The 15349-nt window shown below is 62.9% G+C and overlaps 1 protein-coding gene across 1 annotated transcript; it reads right to left on the reverse strand.

Moving 5' to 3' along the window:
• Positions 1–617: 617 nt before the first annotated feature.
• Positions 618–13759, reverse strand: ADPRHL1 (ADP-ribosylhydrolase like 1). Its single transcript, XM_059377636.1, has 7 exons — positions 13531–13759; positions 9363–9527; positions 7393–7518; positions 5619–5759; positions 3442–3569; positions 2092–2224; positions 618–1294 (listed from the first exon to the last, which is right to left on the reverse strand). Exons 1-7 carry the CDS (start codon positions 13742–13744, stop codon positions 1137–1139), a joined length of 1065 nt encoding a protein of 354 aa, XP_059233619.1. The 5' UTR covers positions 13745–13759; the 3' UTR covers positions 618–1136.
• Positions 13760–15349: the final 1590 nt, after the last annotated feature.

The raw sequence follows: 15349 nt of genomic DNA on the forward strand, positions 1-15349 counted from the left end.
AGTCTCTGCAGCAAGACGGGGCCACGGTCTCCTCCTCTCGGGGGCCCTGGGAATCTGTGCTGTTTAGCCGGCGGGCTGCGAATAGACCCCCTTCCTGACCCTCAAGGACGGCTAGAGTCCTGGCGCCGGCCGGGGCCGGCCCTGGGCCGCCGCGGTGGACGAGCCCGCTTACCTCCACGGCCTGCGCTCCCGGCGGTCCGGCCGCGAGGCCCCCTGCACGCGGCTTCCTGCCTTTCCCCCCGAAAATAAAAACAAAACAGCGGCAGCGGCAGCGGGCGTTAGTCCGTGACTCGGAGACCTTCCTCGCCAGCGCCTCCCGCGTCCGTCGCCTGCCAGCTCGCGCCAAGCCTTCGCGCCCTCCTGGGAAGCGAGGGGTGACCCCGCGGGCCCCGGAGCCCCCTGAAGAGAGCGCCGCCACAGCCGGGCCGGCCCAGCCAAGCTGCCGAAGCCATGTTAAGCGCGAGACGCCCCCGGCTTTTATTCACACCAGATGCTACTTCCGAAAGACGGTGCGGGACGCTCCTGTCGGCCGGAGCAGGTGCGCTCGTTCTCTGCGCTCGCGGGCAGGGACCGGCCACGTCCTGAGCAGCGAGCCCGGTGGAGCCTGCGGTGGCCCAGGCCAGGCCCGGCAGGCCGCGTGACAGCCGCAGACCACACCAAAGGAGGTGCAGGGACACACGAGGACCCTTTATTTCCCGGTTTTCTCAGGCACTCGTTCCAAAGGGGTTGGTTTTTTAAGATCTAAGATCTAGTGTGACTAAAAATGCCGGCGGAGGTGAAGCGCGTGCTTCCGGCTGCCGCGCCGAGGCCAGGAGCAGGCGGGGACGTGCGCTTGGTCCGCGCGCAGCCGTCCTGGTTAGTGTGGTCGGCACCGGGGAGCCAGCAGCGTTAGTGGTGCACCCAGTGAGACACTCCGACTGTCCCTGAGGCTGTTTGTGCTGCCGCGCTGGGAGGCTTGGGGCCTCTGGCGTGGGACCACTGATGTCCCAGGGCCGCGCGAGGGCAGGACAAACATCCTCGTGGGACGGCAGGTGGGGTTCTGACACTGGGGAGGGGAGGGTTAGATGTGATTCTGGCCGGGGAGGCGTGGCGCACACCAGGAGGGCCGTGGGCCCCGACGGCGGCGGCGGGAGGCTTTACTTCTCCTCCGTGGACAGGCGGTACAGGGCCTCGCCCAGGCGCGACAGCTCCTCCCTGTGCTCCAGGTCCTCATACAGGTCCGCGGGAACCCCGTCCAGGCCATGCAGCAGCCCGAACAGGCAGCCCGCAATGGTCCCCGTGGCCCCGCTCTCGCCTGGAACGAAAAACACAGGTCCTCAGGGACCTCGGGGTCGAGGCAGGCAGCCATGGCTCAGGGACCGGGCACTAGCAGAGCCTGCCAGTCCCCCTTGCCAAGGGCTCGTGTCAGAGACCCTCTGGGCAGCTCCCCGGACCCGACCCCGTCTTTGCTCCAGGTGCCCAACCTGAGGGGTTTGCTGCCCCTCCCACCCTCTCCTTGCACACCCGGACATGCGCGATTGTGTGCGGATGCCCGTGCTGTCCTGGGGGCCGGGTGCCCCGGGAGCCCACGTTTGCGGGCGGCACCGGCCCTCACCACCTCAGCCTCGGCACCAGGAACCGAGGGGCTCTGATGCCCATGGAGACTCTGTGCCCTGTGCGAGCTGGTGTTTGCCAGGAACCCCTCATTTCACACCCGCAGGAGAGAGTGGGCACCGGGGGGCGGGGAGATCCTGCACAGCCTCGGGACCGTGACAGCTGCCCCTGCGAGGCTCAAACCCGCAGCGCTGATGCAGAGTCCCACAGAACCCTGTCTGGCCACAGGGTCGGCAGAACCATATGGGGCTGTCGCAGCAGGATGCCCACTCTTCGCCCAGTGGCCTTGGAGGGGAGGGGCACGGACCCCGTCTTCCCCAAAAGTCCTTTCCTCGTGAGCTCAGGAAAACGGCCATGCGAGGCAGCACCCGCCCAGAGAAGGACACACATTCTGGGGGGCAGGAGGCCAGGCCCTTGGAGACCCTGGGAGGACACTTTGGGGTGAGAACAGGTTGCTGGTCGCCCAGAACCCAAGACCATTAAAGAAGGCAGTCCCACCTCCGTGACACATGGCCCGGTGGCAGAGCTCGGTCCAGCTGTCCCCGGCTCCAAGGAGAGCGTCGTAGGCAATCATGGGAGCATCGTGGCCCCGCCGGCCCCCTCGGCCTTCTGAGCTCCATTTCCGGTAAGCCTGAAGGAAGAGTGGGGTCAAGGTCACGCGACAACAAACCAGTGTTGGCTGGGGCATGAGCTCCCGGTTTCTTCCAGGTCACAGGTGTTTACCTGCTGGCTGTGCACTTACGGGGCACCGTGTGTTTGCCAGGCACGGTCCCAGCGCTGGGCTGACCATGCACAGGAAAGACTCATCTTTGGAGGCTCCCATGAATGCAGGCCTTCCTGTGACAAACCAGCCTGGCCATGAGTTGGGGCAACTGCCAAGTCTGTGGTGACAGAGCCTACGCGGCCCTCGTCTGAGCAAAGCACGGGCCCAGCGGGCGCCAAGGCCCGAGGCAGGGTGGGGTGGGGGCTCTGCATGAAGCCCCGTGGGGTGTGCCGCACGTGGTCAGGCTGGCGAGAGCAGGGAGCGGGCAGGGGCCAGGAGGGGGGGGATGGGCTGTCACAGCCCCATGCCTTGGGGACCTTCAGCCTTGGTCTGGGGCAGCCGTATCATCTGTAGGACTGCCCACCGGGGCCTTCCTGCATCCAGGCGAGGTCCACGGGGGCACACAGAGGGGCGGTAAGGACACCCGAGCAGGAAGGGTGGCCCTCCCTCTTCTCTGACACCGTCCTGACATCGTCCTCACATCTGGAACGCAGACGCGCTGGCTGGGGCTGGGGCAGCCGGCTGGGACCACAGGGGTGCCCTCGGCAGGCAGAGGGGCCGCCCACAAGTGTGCTCAGTGCCTGACTGCAAGGGGCTTCAGCTTAGCTATGGACGACACGTGCGGATCTCGGCCACGCCGCAGGGACTCAGGTCTCTCCCCCGTGCTAGCGCCCCCGATGCCGACAGCGTCCGCTGGCTGGGGTGTTGGCAGCCCGAGGCAGGGTGATGGCATGCAAAGCCTTGTTCATCAGCCTCGACTTGAAGTCGTAACCCCAGAGAACATGAAGGGGAACAGAACGTCTTTAACAACCCTATTTTCAAATTTTCTAGCACATACCGTGCTTTTAGTGAGAGAAAGTGGAAGATGAACTTTTATCTGTTTCAAACATGCTTCCTCCAGGAAGGTTTGCAACACACAGCGCCCCCCACCGCCGCCATGGCTGCTCTGGGCCCCTCGTTGCCGGCGGGGCGGGGAGCCTCTCCGGCCGGGCTCCTCACACAGCCGGAACACAGCCGGGCCGCCGTGGCCCCTCGGCGGAGACCCCGGCCATGACCGTCCCCACCCTTGGACACGCCAGACTTACCTTGTCCCTCTCCTCTGCGTCATAGCGGTCAGGGAAGACGGCTTTGCTCCCCGAGTCGCCGCTGATCTTTCTCTCCTCCAAGTAAAACTGCCACTTAGCTTCAAAGTAAAACCAGTGCTCCTGGTACTCTGCAGAGAGAGCAGGTGCGCTGTGCCAAGGGCCGCCGGCTGGTGGGGGCCGGGCGGGCGGCCGGAGGTGGAGGGCTGAGCCCACCCGGCCACGGCTTCGTGGCTCCCGCTGGCGTCCACCACTGCTTTGAAACCACCGCGAGGAACGTGGAGACGAGGGACAAAGCAGCCCTAAGCCTTGCTCGACTCTGTCTGGGACCCAGGACCCAGCCTGCGGTCCCAAGACTGTTCTCCTGTGTGTTCTGAGCCTGTACCCCTGCCCTGACACATGCAGCTGGGGTGCAGGTGACGACCGTGAGCCTGGGCGTCCCTCTGGCTGGCGGCTGACACCGCAGCACCTCCTCGCCAGCTCGGGGAGCCCCCAGCTCAGGGGCACAGCCGACACCCGTGGGATGGGGGACGGCTCGGAGTCACAGATAGGCCCTAGGACAGGTGTTGGTGGGGCTCTGGGTCCTGAGGGACCTGCAGGCTCCCAGGAAAGCTGGCCAGAGTCCACTTTACAAAACTAACAGCAAAGCCACCGAAGGCCGGGGCAAGGTGACCAGGCCAGAAAGGAAGGCTCTGAGGACACCCGGGCTCGGCCCGCGTGGGGCCACTTCTCTCCCGGCCGCTGGGCAGCAAGTTCGGGGACAGATGTCCAAGCAGAGAGACGGGGAACAGAGTTGCTAGTGTCGGTACTGCCCACGGGTTTTGTCACCACTAATCAGAAAGCCCTGTACACAATTTTCTCCAGACGGTTTTGGGTTTCTACTGAAAAGGGTATGTGTCCTAGAAGGTCATAAAACTCTAGGTTGAACACGTTTAAAATTAAACAGAAAGATCCAAGTCCTCCCTGTTCCGGACCAGGAGTGCCCCTGACGGCTGCTCTGTGGAAAAGCCTGGGGAGCTCTGGGGACTGTCCCCCATGCAGCGGGAACACACCGCATGGCCCGCACTAGGCCTCATTGACCTGTCCCTCCCTGTGGAAGGACGCGGCCCCAGGCAGCCTCGCCACTGCAGAGAGCCCGGGCTGAGTGACTCAAGCCAGGCAAAATAAGGCAAGTGTGGAGCTCTGTTCTATGATTAGGGTTATAGGGGACACTTGAGTTCATGGTGGACAAGAGGTTCTCTGCTTCCCTCTGGAATGGGCTGGTGGGCAAGTTTCCCAGCTCTATGAGCTGGCAGAAGCAGAGGCAAAGCTCTCCTGGTCACGTTGGTCTGGAAGCTTCTCCAGAAGCATTTATAATGAGTCCCCACTTGTCAAAGGTTGACAGTGGGTTTCCTGTCTCAAGACCTCGGCCTCGGGCAGCCCAGAAGACCACAGCCTGCTCCTGCACCCACACCCCGAGGGCCCTCTGCCCCAGGAGGAACACGTACAACTTCAGAACAGCCACGCGGAGCTCCGGGCCCTCCCAGAGGGAGAGAGCCCTGCGCGGGGCCAGCTGCCCGAGGAGAAGCCGTGGGCTTTCTGGCCCTGCGCCTGCTTCTCTGTCTGGTCTGTCAGGTGCCATTTCCCCGACGCCAGAGACACCGTGATCCCGAGAGCCTCTGCCGGACAAGCCAGTGGACGCCACATGGGCAGCCATGGGGGGGTGTCTTCTGACCACGGGTTTGGGTAACTGGGACAGACAGACATTTCTGGGTGTTTATGTCACCAGCGGGCACAGATACCCGTCGGGGCTCTGGGTCCGGCCGTCCGTAAGCTTTGGGAGCAGTGTGGACGTCGGTGTGGGCGTCCCTCTCCCCAGGGACAGGCTACTTTAGGACCATCCGGAATGCCGAAGCCCGGTGTGCGCCCTCTCGTCTATCTGGCTGCTGTCAGACAGCAGGACGCTGGGGTCGGGGTGTGGAGCTCCAACTGCTCGACTGTTCCTGGTCTCCTGGCTACAGGAGTCCCCTGGGCAGGTGTCGCCCTCTGCCAGGGGTGCCTTGGCCCGCTTGGCGGGGTCAGGCCCCCGCCTCATTGTGGGGTGGTCCAACCGCGAGCTGTCTGGGAACCTGATCTGAATGTGCCCTGAGTGTGCATCAGGCCCGCCTGATGGGGAGCGACAGGAAAGAGGCTGGGCTTACCTGCCAGGTGCCGGATGGTCTTTTTACAGTACTCCTCGGCCAGCGGGACTGTCCGCACCATGTCCCTGCCCCACTGCTCCAGCGGCTTGCCCTGGACAGCGTACGATGCAAACAGGGCCGTGCACAGGGACCCGAGGAAGCCTGCGGGGCAGAGAGCAGAACAGAACAGCCATGGCTCTGGGCTCGGGGTCCTGGAAAGGACAACCACTCAGAGAGAGGCACGGCCGTCTCGGAACTGCCCTGGGGCTCACTGGCCACTCTGGGAGGCACTGCTGCAGGCTGGGAGTCTGTGTCCGGTTCTCAGACCTGTCACCATCCTGACCCCCTGCCGTGGCCCTCCCCCAGGGGTATCCAGCCTCCAGGCCGGGCACCGCAATCCGACTGCGATGCCTGCAGCCCGCAGTGTCCGGAACACTGGACAGGAGCCCCTGCCTTCCTGGAGTAGCCTGCGGGCCCTCAGACCCTCCGTGTCTCATCGGGGCTTTCCGCAGAAACACATTGTGTCACGCGTTTCCTTCATACGAGCGGACAGTCCATCAGCCAATGTTGTAGAGGTCGGGACTGCAGACCTGGAGTCCTGTGGACCTCAGACTGTCGGCAGACACTCGGCTCTGTCACGCCTGGAGGCTTCCCGGGCTCAGCCCGCCTCCACCTGCACCACGGGCTAGCGGGCACTCAGCACGGAGCCCTCCCCAGCCGGCCAGGACAGCGCCAGCCGCTCCACATGTCTGCCTGCCGTGAGTGCCCCACGCGGGTGCTGCCAGGGGGGCACAGGGCAGCCACACCAGCTACAGCAACATTGAAAGTGGCTTGGAGGACGCCTGGGGGGCTCCAGAAGTGTCTGCCTTAGGCTCAGGTCATGATCTCGGGGTCCTGGGATTGAGCCCTGCATCGGGCTCTCTGCTCAGCGAGGAGCCTGCTTCTCCCTCTGCCTCCCCCGTTCACGCACCTGCTCTCTCTCAAATAAATAAAGTCTTTCAGGAAAAAAGAAAGTGGCCTTGAAAGAGGGAAGTCTCAGGGCAGCGGCGGGCTAGGCAGGCGCGTCCCCTGCCCTGATTAATGCGTGGTTACAGGTTTGCGAGTTTCATGTCATTCTTTTTTTTTTTTTTTTTAATGTATTTACTTGACAGAGACACATCGAGAGGGAACACAAGCAGGGGGAGTGGGGGGGGGGGGGCAGGCTCCCTGACGATCAGGGGCCTGACGAGGGGCTCAATCCCAGGACCCCGGGATCCTGACCCGAGCTGAAGGCAGACATTTAACGACGGAGATACTGAGGTGCCCACGTCAATCTTTCTTAAACTTAGGAGCCGAGAGCCCTTCTAGGTCGTGACTCATGGTCAGCGCAGGGGCCCCGCCTGCCCTCATGCTGTGTGACGGACCTGCGGTGGGAAACCCCGGGAGCAGCCAGCGTCACGGCTCCAGGAGGACAAGCCCAGAGCTCGGGGCTCCATGCTCTGTCCTCCTGTGCAAGTTGGCCTGGCTCCCAGTGCCACAGTCATCCCCGCGACAGGTGGGGAAACAGAGGCACGGCTGGGGACGGGCGCGGCGCTCAGCAGAAGATGCCCGACCTCTGTGACACAAAGTGTCCGCCCGAGACGTCAGCCCGGGGCGCAGCTTCCTTTCCCTCCCCCTGGCGCACACGGCGCCACACATGCCGGGTTCACCCTCTCCAGAGCTGCCACGTTCAACGCCGAGCCGGCTCTTAGGTCGACCACATAGCGTAAGCGGTGCGTGCTGGCCGACAGGCAAGCGACCCCGGGGACAGCGTCACCTGTGGGGTGGTTGTGTGTCATTCTGCCGCACTCGACGCTCACTTCCACCAGTGTCTCCAGGCGCTCTGGCTTCCAGTACCGCATGCCGACGCACATGGCTTTGGTGGCGGCCCCGAACCCTGACCCTGGGAGGAACACACAGTACACCCAGTTTCAGACTTGGCTCCGAGAACCCCGCCTCTGGCAGCTGGACTTCCACGAGTGACCGGACACGGACACACACTTAGGGAGCACCGATCCAGTCTCATGAAGGGAGTGGCAGACAGGCCCACCACCCAAGTGCCTGACACACAGAGAGGACGTGGACGGCAAAGCTTCTGCATGTCGGAAGGTTGCTCCGGCATCGGACACAGAATTCTGGGTGGCTTGGGACGCACTCCCGCGCTCTCCCGGGAAGACGCTGGGCACAGACCCGCAGAGACTGCGTGCTGTAGCCGGACACGTTGGCTCGCTGTGAAGCCAGCTCCGCTGAGCGGCCTGCCTCGGAGCGAGGGCGCCGTGCCGGGGTCCCGGGGTCCCAGGGTGTGACGACAAGCCACCGCACTGCCCTCCCACATGCTGACGGACGCCTGGGCCATTTCCCCCGGTGGGGGGTGGTGACAGCACCGTGAACTCTCCTAACCAAACCTTGGTCCTGGCACATGCTTTCTTTTCTCTGGGGCGGACACCCCGGAGGGACCGTTCAGCTCCTCCGAGCAGTGAGCGGTCACCTCGGAAGGAGCTGGGTGGTCGTGTCCTGTGTCCCCCCGATGGGCCTCACGGTCAGTCTTTCCACACCCTCGCCAACACCTGTCGTTTCCTGACTTAATTCCAGCCCTTCTGACTGGCGTGAGGGGGGATCTCACTGTGGTTCTGACTGGGGTTTCCCTGACGCCGAGTGCTGTGGAGCGACTTTTCCCGTGTCTGCTGGCGTCTGAAGTCTCCTCGGAGAAGAGTCTGCTCCCGTCTCTGAGACTTGAGCACTATTCCTTCACATCGTTTCTCTGCTGCCCTTCGCTCTACGGGGCCCTGCCACAGGCACATGAGGTCACTGTAAGTCGCCTGTGCTTTTTTCCTATTTGCGAATTCTTTTTTCTCTGTGTCCTACTCTGGGTTGTTTCTACTGTTGTGCCTTCAGACTCACTAAGTTTTTCTTCTGAAAAATATAATTTCACCCAGTGCATTTAGAAACTCAGACGTCGTAATGTTTTTCTGAAAATGTGATTCGTGTCCATCTGTGTCCTTAACTACCTGCTTCAGCCTGTGGAGTACCTACAGCTTTACACCCGTTCGTGACTCGAACAGCTGCCTCAGGCTTCGTGGGTTCTGATGATTGACTTTTTTCTCCATGATAGACTCTGTTTCCTTTCTTTCATGCCGCGTTAGATGCCATGATTAGATGCCAACCTCAGGATAAGCCGACAGTGGGTTCTGTCCCCCAGTATAATTCCAGATGGGGAGACCTGTCCTCAGTAGAAGCCCAGAGTGGGGTCCGTCCTCAGTAGAAGCAGAGACAGGGGGACCCCTCCTCAGTAGAAGCTCAGATGGGGGGACCCATCCCCAGTATAAGCCCAGAGTGGGATCCGTCCCCAGTATAAACCCAAAGGGGCACGTTTGTCCTCTATAAACCTGGCGGGGCAGGCCCAGGACCCAGGAGCTGGTGCCGTGGAGGCAGAGATCTGGTCACGTAAATATGGCCCCTCTGAACACATTGGAGCATCCTGGGGACAGACCACATGCTGCTAGTACGTGTTTTCCTGACTTTGGTGAAATACAAGCTTAAAGGGAAGGCAGTCGAGAGTGATCCTTAAGATGAACCCAGGACTGGTGTGGATGGACGCCTGGGTGTCGGCCATGGCACCCGGGAGCCCCAGCTGTCCCCCTGTGCTGCGCAAACCTGCGGTGTTGCTGGTTAGTGGACGGCACACGGGTTAGTGTCCAGGCTGCTGTCCCACATGCGCTTTATGGGGAGAAGAAAGCGCTCCCTGACCTTTCTCGTTGAAAGGCGTGTGCCAGGCAAGGAGGTAGTTATCTGGCTTCAGCTGCGAGCAGCCTTCCAGGGTGGCCGGGTCCGCCCAGTGTTCTGGAAGCTTCTCGAGGACCTCCACGTAGCGCCTCACCATCTCCCGGTACAGGTCGTCCAGGCACCAGTAGTCTGGGAATGAAAGAGCAGGAGAACAGGGTCAGGCTGAGCAGGAAGGGCAGCGGCCTTGTGAGCCCCAGGGCAGCAGGGACAAGGCAGGTGGCAGTAAGCTTCGTGGCCCCACGTGCGCGGAAGAGGAGGAAGCTTCTGGCGATCTACCGCCCACAGTCGTGGCTCCCTGGGGATGTATAGCCTGCACAGGCTTCACTCTGGCTACACAGCAGAGTCCAGACAAAACCCACAGTTCTACCCACGTGAGGACTGGCCTGAAATCTGCCTGTTCCCTGGGCTTCTGCGAGCCGGTGTCTCTGTGCGGCAGGCAGAGCCTCCGTACTCCGTCGGCCGTCTCCCTCCTGGGAAGCAGCCCAGGGCAGCCCCAGCTTGTCCCAAGCTGTCCCCAGTGTGTGAGGGCGTCCCTTGAGGATGGCGGACATGGAGGGCAGGGTAACTAAAGCGCTGCCCATCAGCTGTCGGGGGGCCGTTCTCCTCGACAGTTGCAGGTGCCCCCAGCACCGCCAGCTTGTCTTGTTGGGTCATGGGGAAGGCTCCGTGGGTTACGTGACCTGCCCGAGCCCAGAGATGATGGTAACCAGAGGTCGAGGGCAAGGTCTGAGCACCGCTGTCATTAAAAGCCCAGCCTGGTGGGTAGAGGCCACAGAGCTCCAAATGTGGGGTCCAGTTTCTTTGTTCCATCAGAGAGCAGGGCGGGGTGGTGGAGAGGCCGCTGTGCCAGGCCAGCTGGGCAGGGGCAAGGCGCCAGTGGGACTTGCACAGCTACCAACAGACTCACTCCGTACCCAGAATGCATGTCCGCCCCTCTCCTGGGTGCACACCCCGACGTGGGGTGGTGTCAGGAGGGAGCCCTGACCCCGTCCTGGTCACCCCGGCTCCAGGGAGACAGGTGCACTCGGCAAGCCCCTCCCTGCGCCAGGAGGGAAGCTCCTGCCGCCCTCGCGCCCGAGCTGTGGCTCCGAGACGGGACCTGGTCCTCAGTCCTCCTGCCCCAGCTGCACACGGCAGGCGGCTTGTGGGACGCGCCACGCATGGCCGCAGTCTGGTGGGGTGTGTAGAGAGTGTGTGGCCAGCCGGGTTGGGGGGGTAGTGGGCTTCGCGGGGCACACGGCTGCCGGGGTCATCCAGATGACCTCCCTTACAAACAAACAGCCTTCCTTAACTCGAAGTGGGGTGAGGGAGCCGGCCTTCCAGAATCCCTCAGGTAATCCGTTCTATTCTGGAATCACATCCTTCTGAAGGAAAAAAAACCTCCTTAAAAACAAAATAGCAACAGTCTTGTGTTTCAGGCTAGAATCCAAACCAGAAACAGGTTTTCCGGAGCCGCCGTGCTGCCTCGTCGGACTCTCGCCACCTTGTGACACGGCCTGTGGGCTCACCCTTCTCTGCCTTCCCGCTCTGTCTCTGCAAAGACAAGTCCACTCACGAAACCCCCGCATCTGTCCCAGCCCACGTCAGCGTAAAGAAGACAGAATGCCCACAGCAACTCGTTTTGTAGTAAAAATGTCAGCTTTTCAAAATGCTGTTCCCACCAGGGAGCCGGCGACGGAGGGGACAGAGAGCTGGGTCTGGACAGGCCGGGTGCATCACGCGTGGGCCAGGCCCCCCGTTCCCCTGCGGGTACACACACGCTCGAGACACCTGCTGTGGTCCCCGGTGGGTTCACGTCCCGCACCCCCGTCCCGTGCCCGCGCCCCCACCTCGTCTACGTAAGCCTGTGCCGGAGGCGTCATCGTCCCAAAGAGCAGGAGGGAAACCAAGCTCACGAGTTTGAGGCCCGAGAGTGGCAGGCCCCAGGGCCCCCGAGGCGCCCTTGGGCGACGGGCACAGGGCTGCACACACAAGGCAGCTTTGGTGACTGCGGGCTGTGAGCCCGCCGGCGTGCTGCGGACACCGGATTGCCCGCCGGCCTGCAGGGAGCGCGACGCTGCTCGGGGGCCAGGACTGATCTCACCCAGTTCCGCACATTCCGGAGACGCCGCCCAAAGGAGCAGGTTACGCGGGCCGTCTGTGACCCTGTGTCTCCCTCACGACAACAGGAAGGACCTCGCGGCCCCACAGCGCAGAATGGCGGACGCACTTGAAAATGCCAACCCATGGTCCCAGTTTGTGTGTGGGTCTGAGGAATTAGCGTCCACAGGGTCCTGGAGGTCCCCGTGCGGCCGCTGGCTGCAGGCGGAGGGCATGGCGCGAGGAACTTGTGTGTTGGACGCAAGTTACTTGGTCTCGTCCCTGCTCAGACCTCACGTGGCTGTGGGGCCCTGGGGCGAGTCAGCTGACCTCTCTGTGTCTGTCCCTCTTTTGTAGAGCAATGGTAAGGACGTCAGCTTTTGGGGTGACATGAGGGTCAGACGGTGACACAGGCGGGGTCAGCACACAGCACGCTGCGCTCAGCACCACGTCGGGGCTGGTGGGGCCCGTGGACGGGCCTCAGAGGCTCCATTTTGGCTGCAATTTGTTATTTTTTTTATCTCTCTTTTTTTTCAATTTGCTATTTTTTTTAATAAAGATTTTATTTATTTCACGAAGACTGGGCACAAGCAGGGGGAGTGAGAGAGGGGGAAGCAGGCTCCCCGCTGAGCAGGGAGCCCGACCCGGCCCGATCCCTGGACCCTGGAATCATGACCTGAGCCGAAGGCAGCCGCTTCCCCAACGGAGCCCCCAGGCGCCCCACAGCTCGCTATTCATCGATAAAAGATCCAGCTGCTGGACTAGGTTTGAATAAATTTCCCCTTAGATTGTTAGTGACTTGAACAAGAACCACGCTGCGCTTTGCGGAGGTGCCGGGTCGGGCGCTCTTCTCCAGCGACCCCTGGAGACCGGCAGGCCAGGCGGTGCTGGGCACGCAGCGGCCCCCGGTGCCCCGGCCGGAGGCGGGGGCTTGTCTCGGCTCAGAAACGAAGCCCCGAACGCCCCCCCACTTCCTCCGTTTCACATCAGGCAGATCCTGCCGTTTCTGTCAAGAGGGCTCAGGCTAATCTCGGAGAGCCCGTCGGTCCGGGGGCGGCTGCAGACGCGCGGCGGGTGGGCTCCACCGTCACGAGACACGGGGGTGGGCGCGGAGAGGACGCGGGGACCACGCGGGGCGCCCGGCCACAGGCGCCACGGAGGGAGCCGCGTTTGGGAGCAAGGCCCGGCCGCGCCGCCCGAACCCGGGGGCCGGGGCTGGGCTCGGGCGCGGCTTCCTGAAGAGGGTGGGCGTCCTGCTCGGGGTCAGCCCAAGGACAGACACCGGAGACACGGAGACACCGGACATCTCCGCTGCACAGACTCAGGGAGGTGCCCCCCGCTCGGCGCCCTTGAGCTATCTTATCTGTGCGGCTCCAGGCCTCGCCTGGGCTATTTTGGATCCAGCGGCAGACGGCATTCCTGCCCGGTGAGCGCAGAGCTAAGCTGGGCGAGCCCCCGGCACGGGGCCCGAGGCCTCTCTGCCGCCCAACTTGCACCCTGTTAGCCGGAACCGGCCCAGGAGCTGTGCTCACCCCCCGCTGCTTCCCTGAAAGTCGTGCAGACACGCGCCCCCGTCCACCTGCTGCCCAGAGAACACGTCACGCCCCCGGCCCCAGCGGCCAGACTCACCGCGTCGCCTCCCGACAAGCGGTTTAGGCAGATACCTGAGTCCTATTTTGGGAGATGGCATTTAGACTCAAACTCTTTGGGATTATAAGTAATCCCCAAACAATGTTATCTTAATGGGCCCAAATTTCCAGTGGGCTTATTGTTTTTCTCTTCCTTCAGAGTAAAACTGGAGGGCCGACTGCCTACAGGGAGAAGCTGGACCCTCTCGCGAAACAGCCCGAAGCGAGACATTCAGTTGGTTTAACTCTGGAGACACGTTTACAGACGTGAACCGAGTCAGATTTCGGAGGCCGACCGCAGACAGGCAGAGTGACACAACCCGGAGAGGCGGCCAGAAGGGGTGCTGGTGGCCAGGGTTGGGGTCGTCGCGGTGGAGACGCTCGGCGCCCGCAGGACTGCGGCTGAAGGCGGGTGGCCGGCTTACCTGTGGTCAAGGCCCCGGCTGTCGTCAGGTGCATGATGGTGTTGTCACTCACTGGCCATGTCTCTGGGGAGAGTGGCCGCTGGTCCAGGCTCCCGCTTGTCTGCAGCCCCTCCTGGACCTTCTTTCTGGAGGCACTGTTGTCCTTGTGGGCATGTCTGTGTCCGAGCGCGTCCCCCACGGCCCCCAGCAGCATCGCAGCCTTGAACTTCTCCATCGCGGAGGCCGCTCCTCTGGCGGTTCGGCTGCCCCACGCCCAGCCTTGGTGCTTCACGGCCGTGGCCTTCAGTGCCCCCCAACCCCCGCCCCGCATGGTGGTCACAGTGCCGCTGGGAGGAGCCCCGAATGGCCAGGCACGCCCCTCTGTCTCGGCAGGTGGCACCAATGAGAACCTCTCCGGCCCTGCTGCTCCAGGCGCCTGTGCAGGAGCCGCGTGGTCACAGCCCTCCCTTAGGCGTCAGGGGGGCAGGAGCTCTGAGCCGTGACAGCTGCAGCCGCCTCCCCACGGAGCGACAACTCTCCGTGCTCAGCCGGAGCCAGAGCTGGGGAAGGCGAGCACCGGCCTCCACAACTTGGGGTCGAGTCCCAGGGCAGTGCCTCGGGCGCGCCGGGCTCGGGCTTGGGCAGGCAGCCTCCTGCTCTGTGCACCTGCTCCTGCGGGCTCTGCCCCGACAGCCTGGTTTTTTCTCGCATTTCAGGGAAATGGAATCGTGCACTCTGTGGCCTGATGGCATCACGTCGCGTTCCATTCTTTCCATGCAGTTTCACTTTTTGGAAAACTGTTTTGATGACACAGTGTTTGTCAGAAAACCTAGGGAATGTGCAGGCCAAGGAGAGAAGCGCCTGGCATGTCTGTGGGTGCGGGTCTCGCCCTTGGCTCTCGTGGGGCGGCCAGGCTCCAGACCCCAGCCTGTGCGCAGACGTGCCCAGGTCTGCGGGGCGGATGCACTACAGGAGGGGAGGCTGCGGTGCGAGTGTGCGAACCAGGCCCTGGGGTTGAAGCTGGGAGTTCAGAAGCAGTGTCCCCGCCCGCCGCTGGCCCCGGGACCAGGTCAGTCATCAGACCAGATGTAGGGCCCATCAGCCCTGGATCCAAGGAGTGCGTCTGAGAACCAGAGCACTCCTTCCACTAACAAGATGCTGAGCCGCACCTGAGCCCGGGGACGGTTCAGTCAGCACTTGGGACCCAGGAGGCTGTGGAACATTCTTCTAGCGAGCAGGGTCCTGGGGAGTGAAGCCTGTGTGCTCCCTACCTAGCGGGACCGGACATCCCAGACATGCAGGCCAAGGAACGTCCTTAGAGGGCAGCATGGTCTGTGGCCCGTCCCTTCTGCTGGCTCTGAGGCCGTGGGAACCTTCTGTGAAGCGGCCAGGAGTGGCACCACGCTGTCCGGCCCGTGTGGGCACTGCCCACAGCCTGTAGCAGCTCACGGAGCCACAGGCACGCGCCCCCCACGCAGCCGGACTGCTGCGCTTAGTCGTGCCTCTGACTGGGAAGACATGCCCGTGTCCTCTGTGTCTTCACTACGCCTCTTACACGCGGCTGCTCGCTGCATTCCTGTCGGTTCACAGTCCACGCTCCCGGGGTTCTGGTACAGGAGCCCATAGCTCAGGGAAAGCCTCTCTCCTCTTCAATGGAAACAAGCACTTAGTGGGCACACTCTGGTGACAGAAAGGGGAGCACCTGGCCTGGCTGTCCACTGTGGGACACGACCATCTAAGCAGGGGTGCAGGCCGCACACGGGGGGTGTCCTGAGAGGGGCTGGGCTCCTGGGGGTCCCGGGGCACCCAGCATCTGAGCAATCGAGAACAGACCTCCCCA

The sequence above is a fragment of the Mustela nigripes genome, chromosome 15 (genome assembly GCF_022355385.1).
Source record: "Mustela nigripes isolate SB6536 chromosome 15, MUSNIG.SB6536, whole genome shotgun sequence".
Lineage (NCBI taxonomy): Eukaryota > Metazoa > Chordata > Mammalia > Carnivora > Mustelidae > Mustela > Mustela nigripes.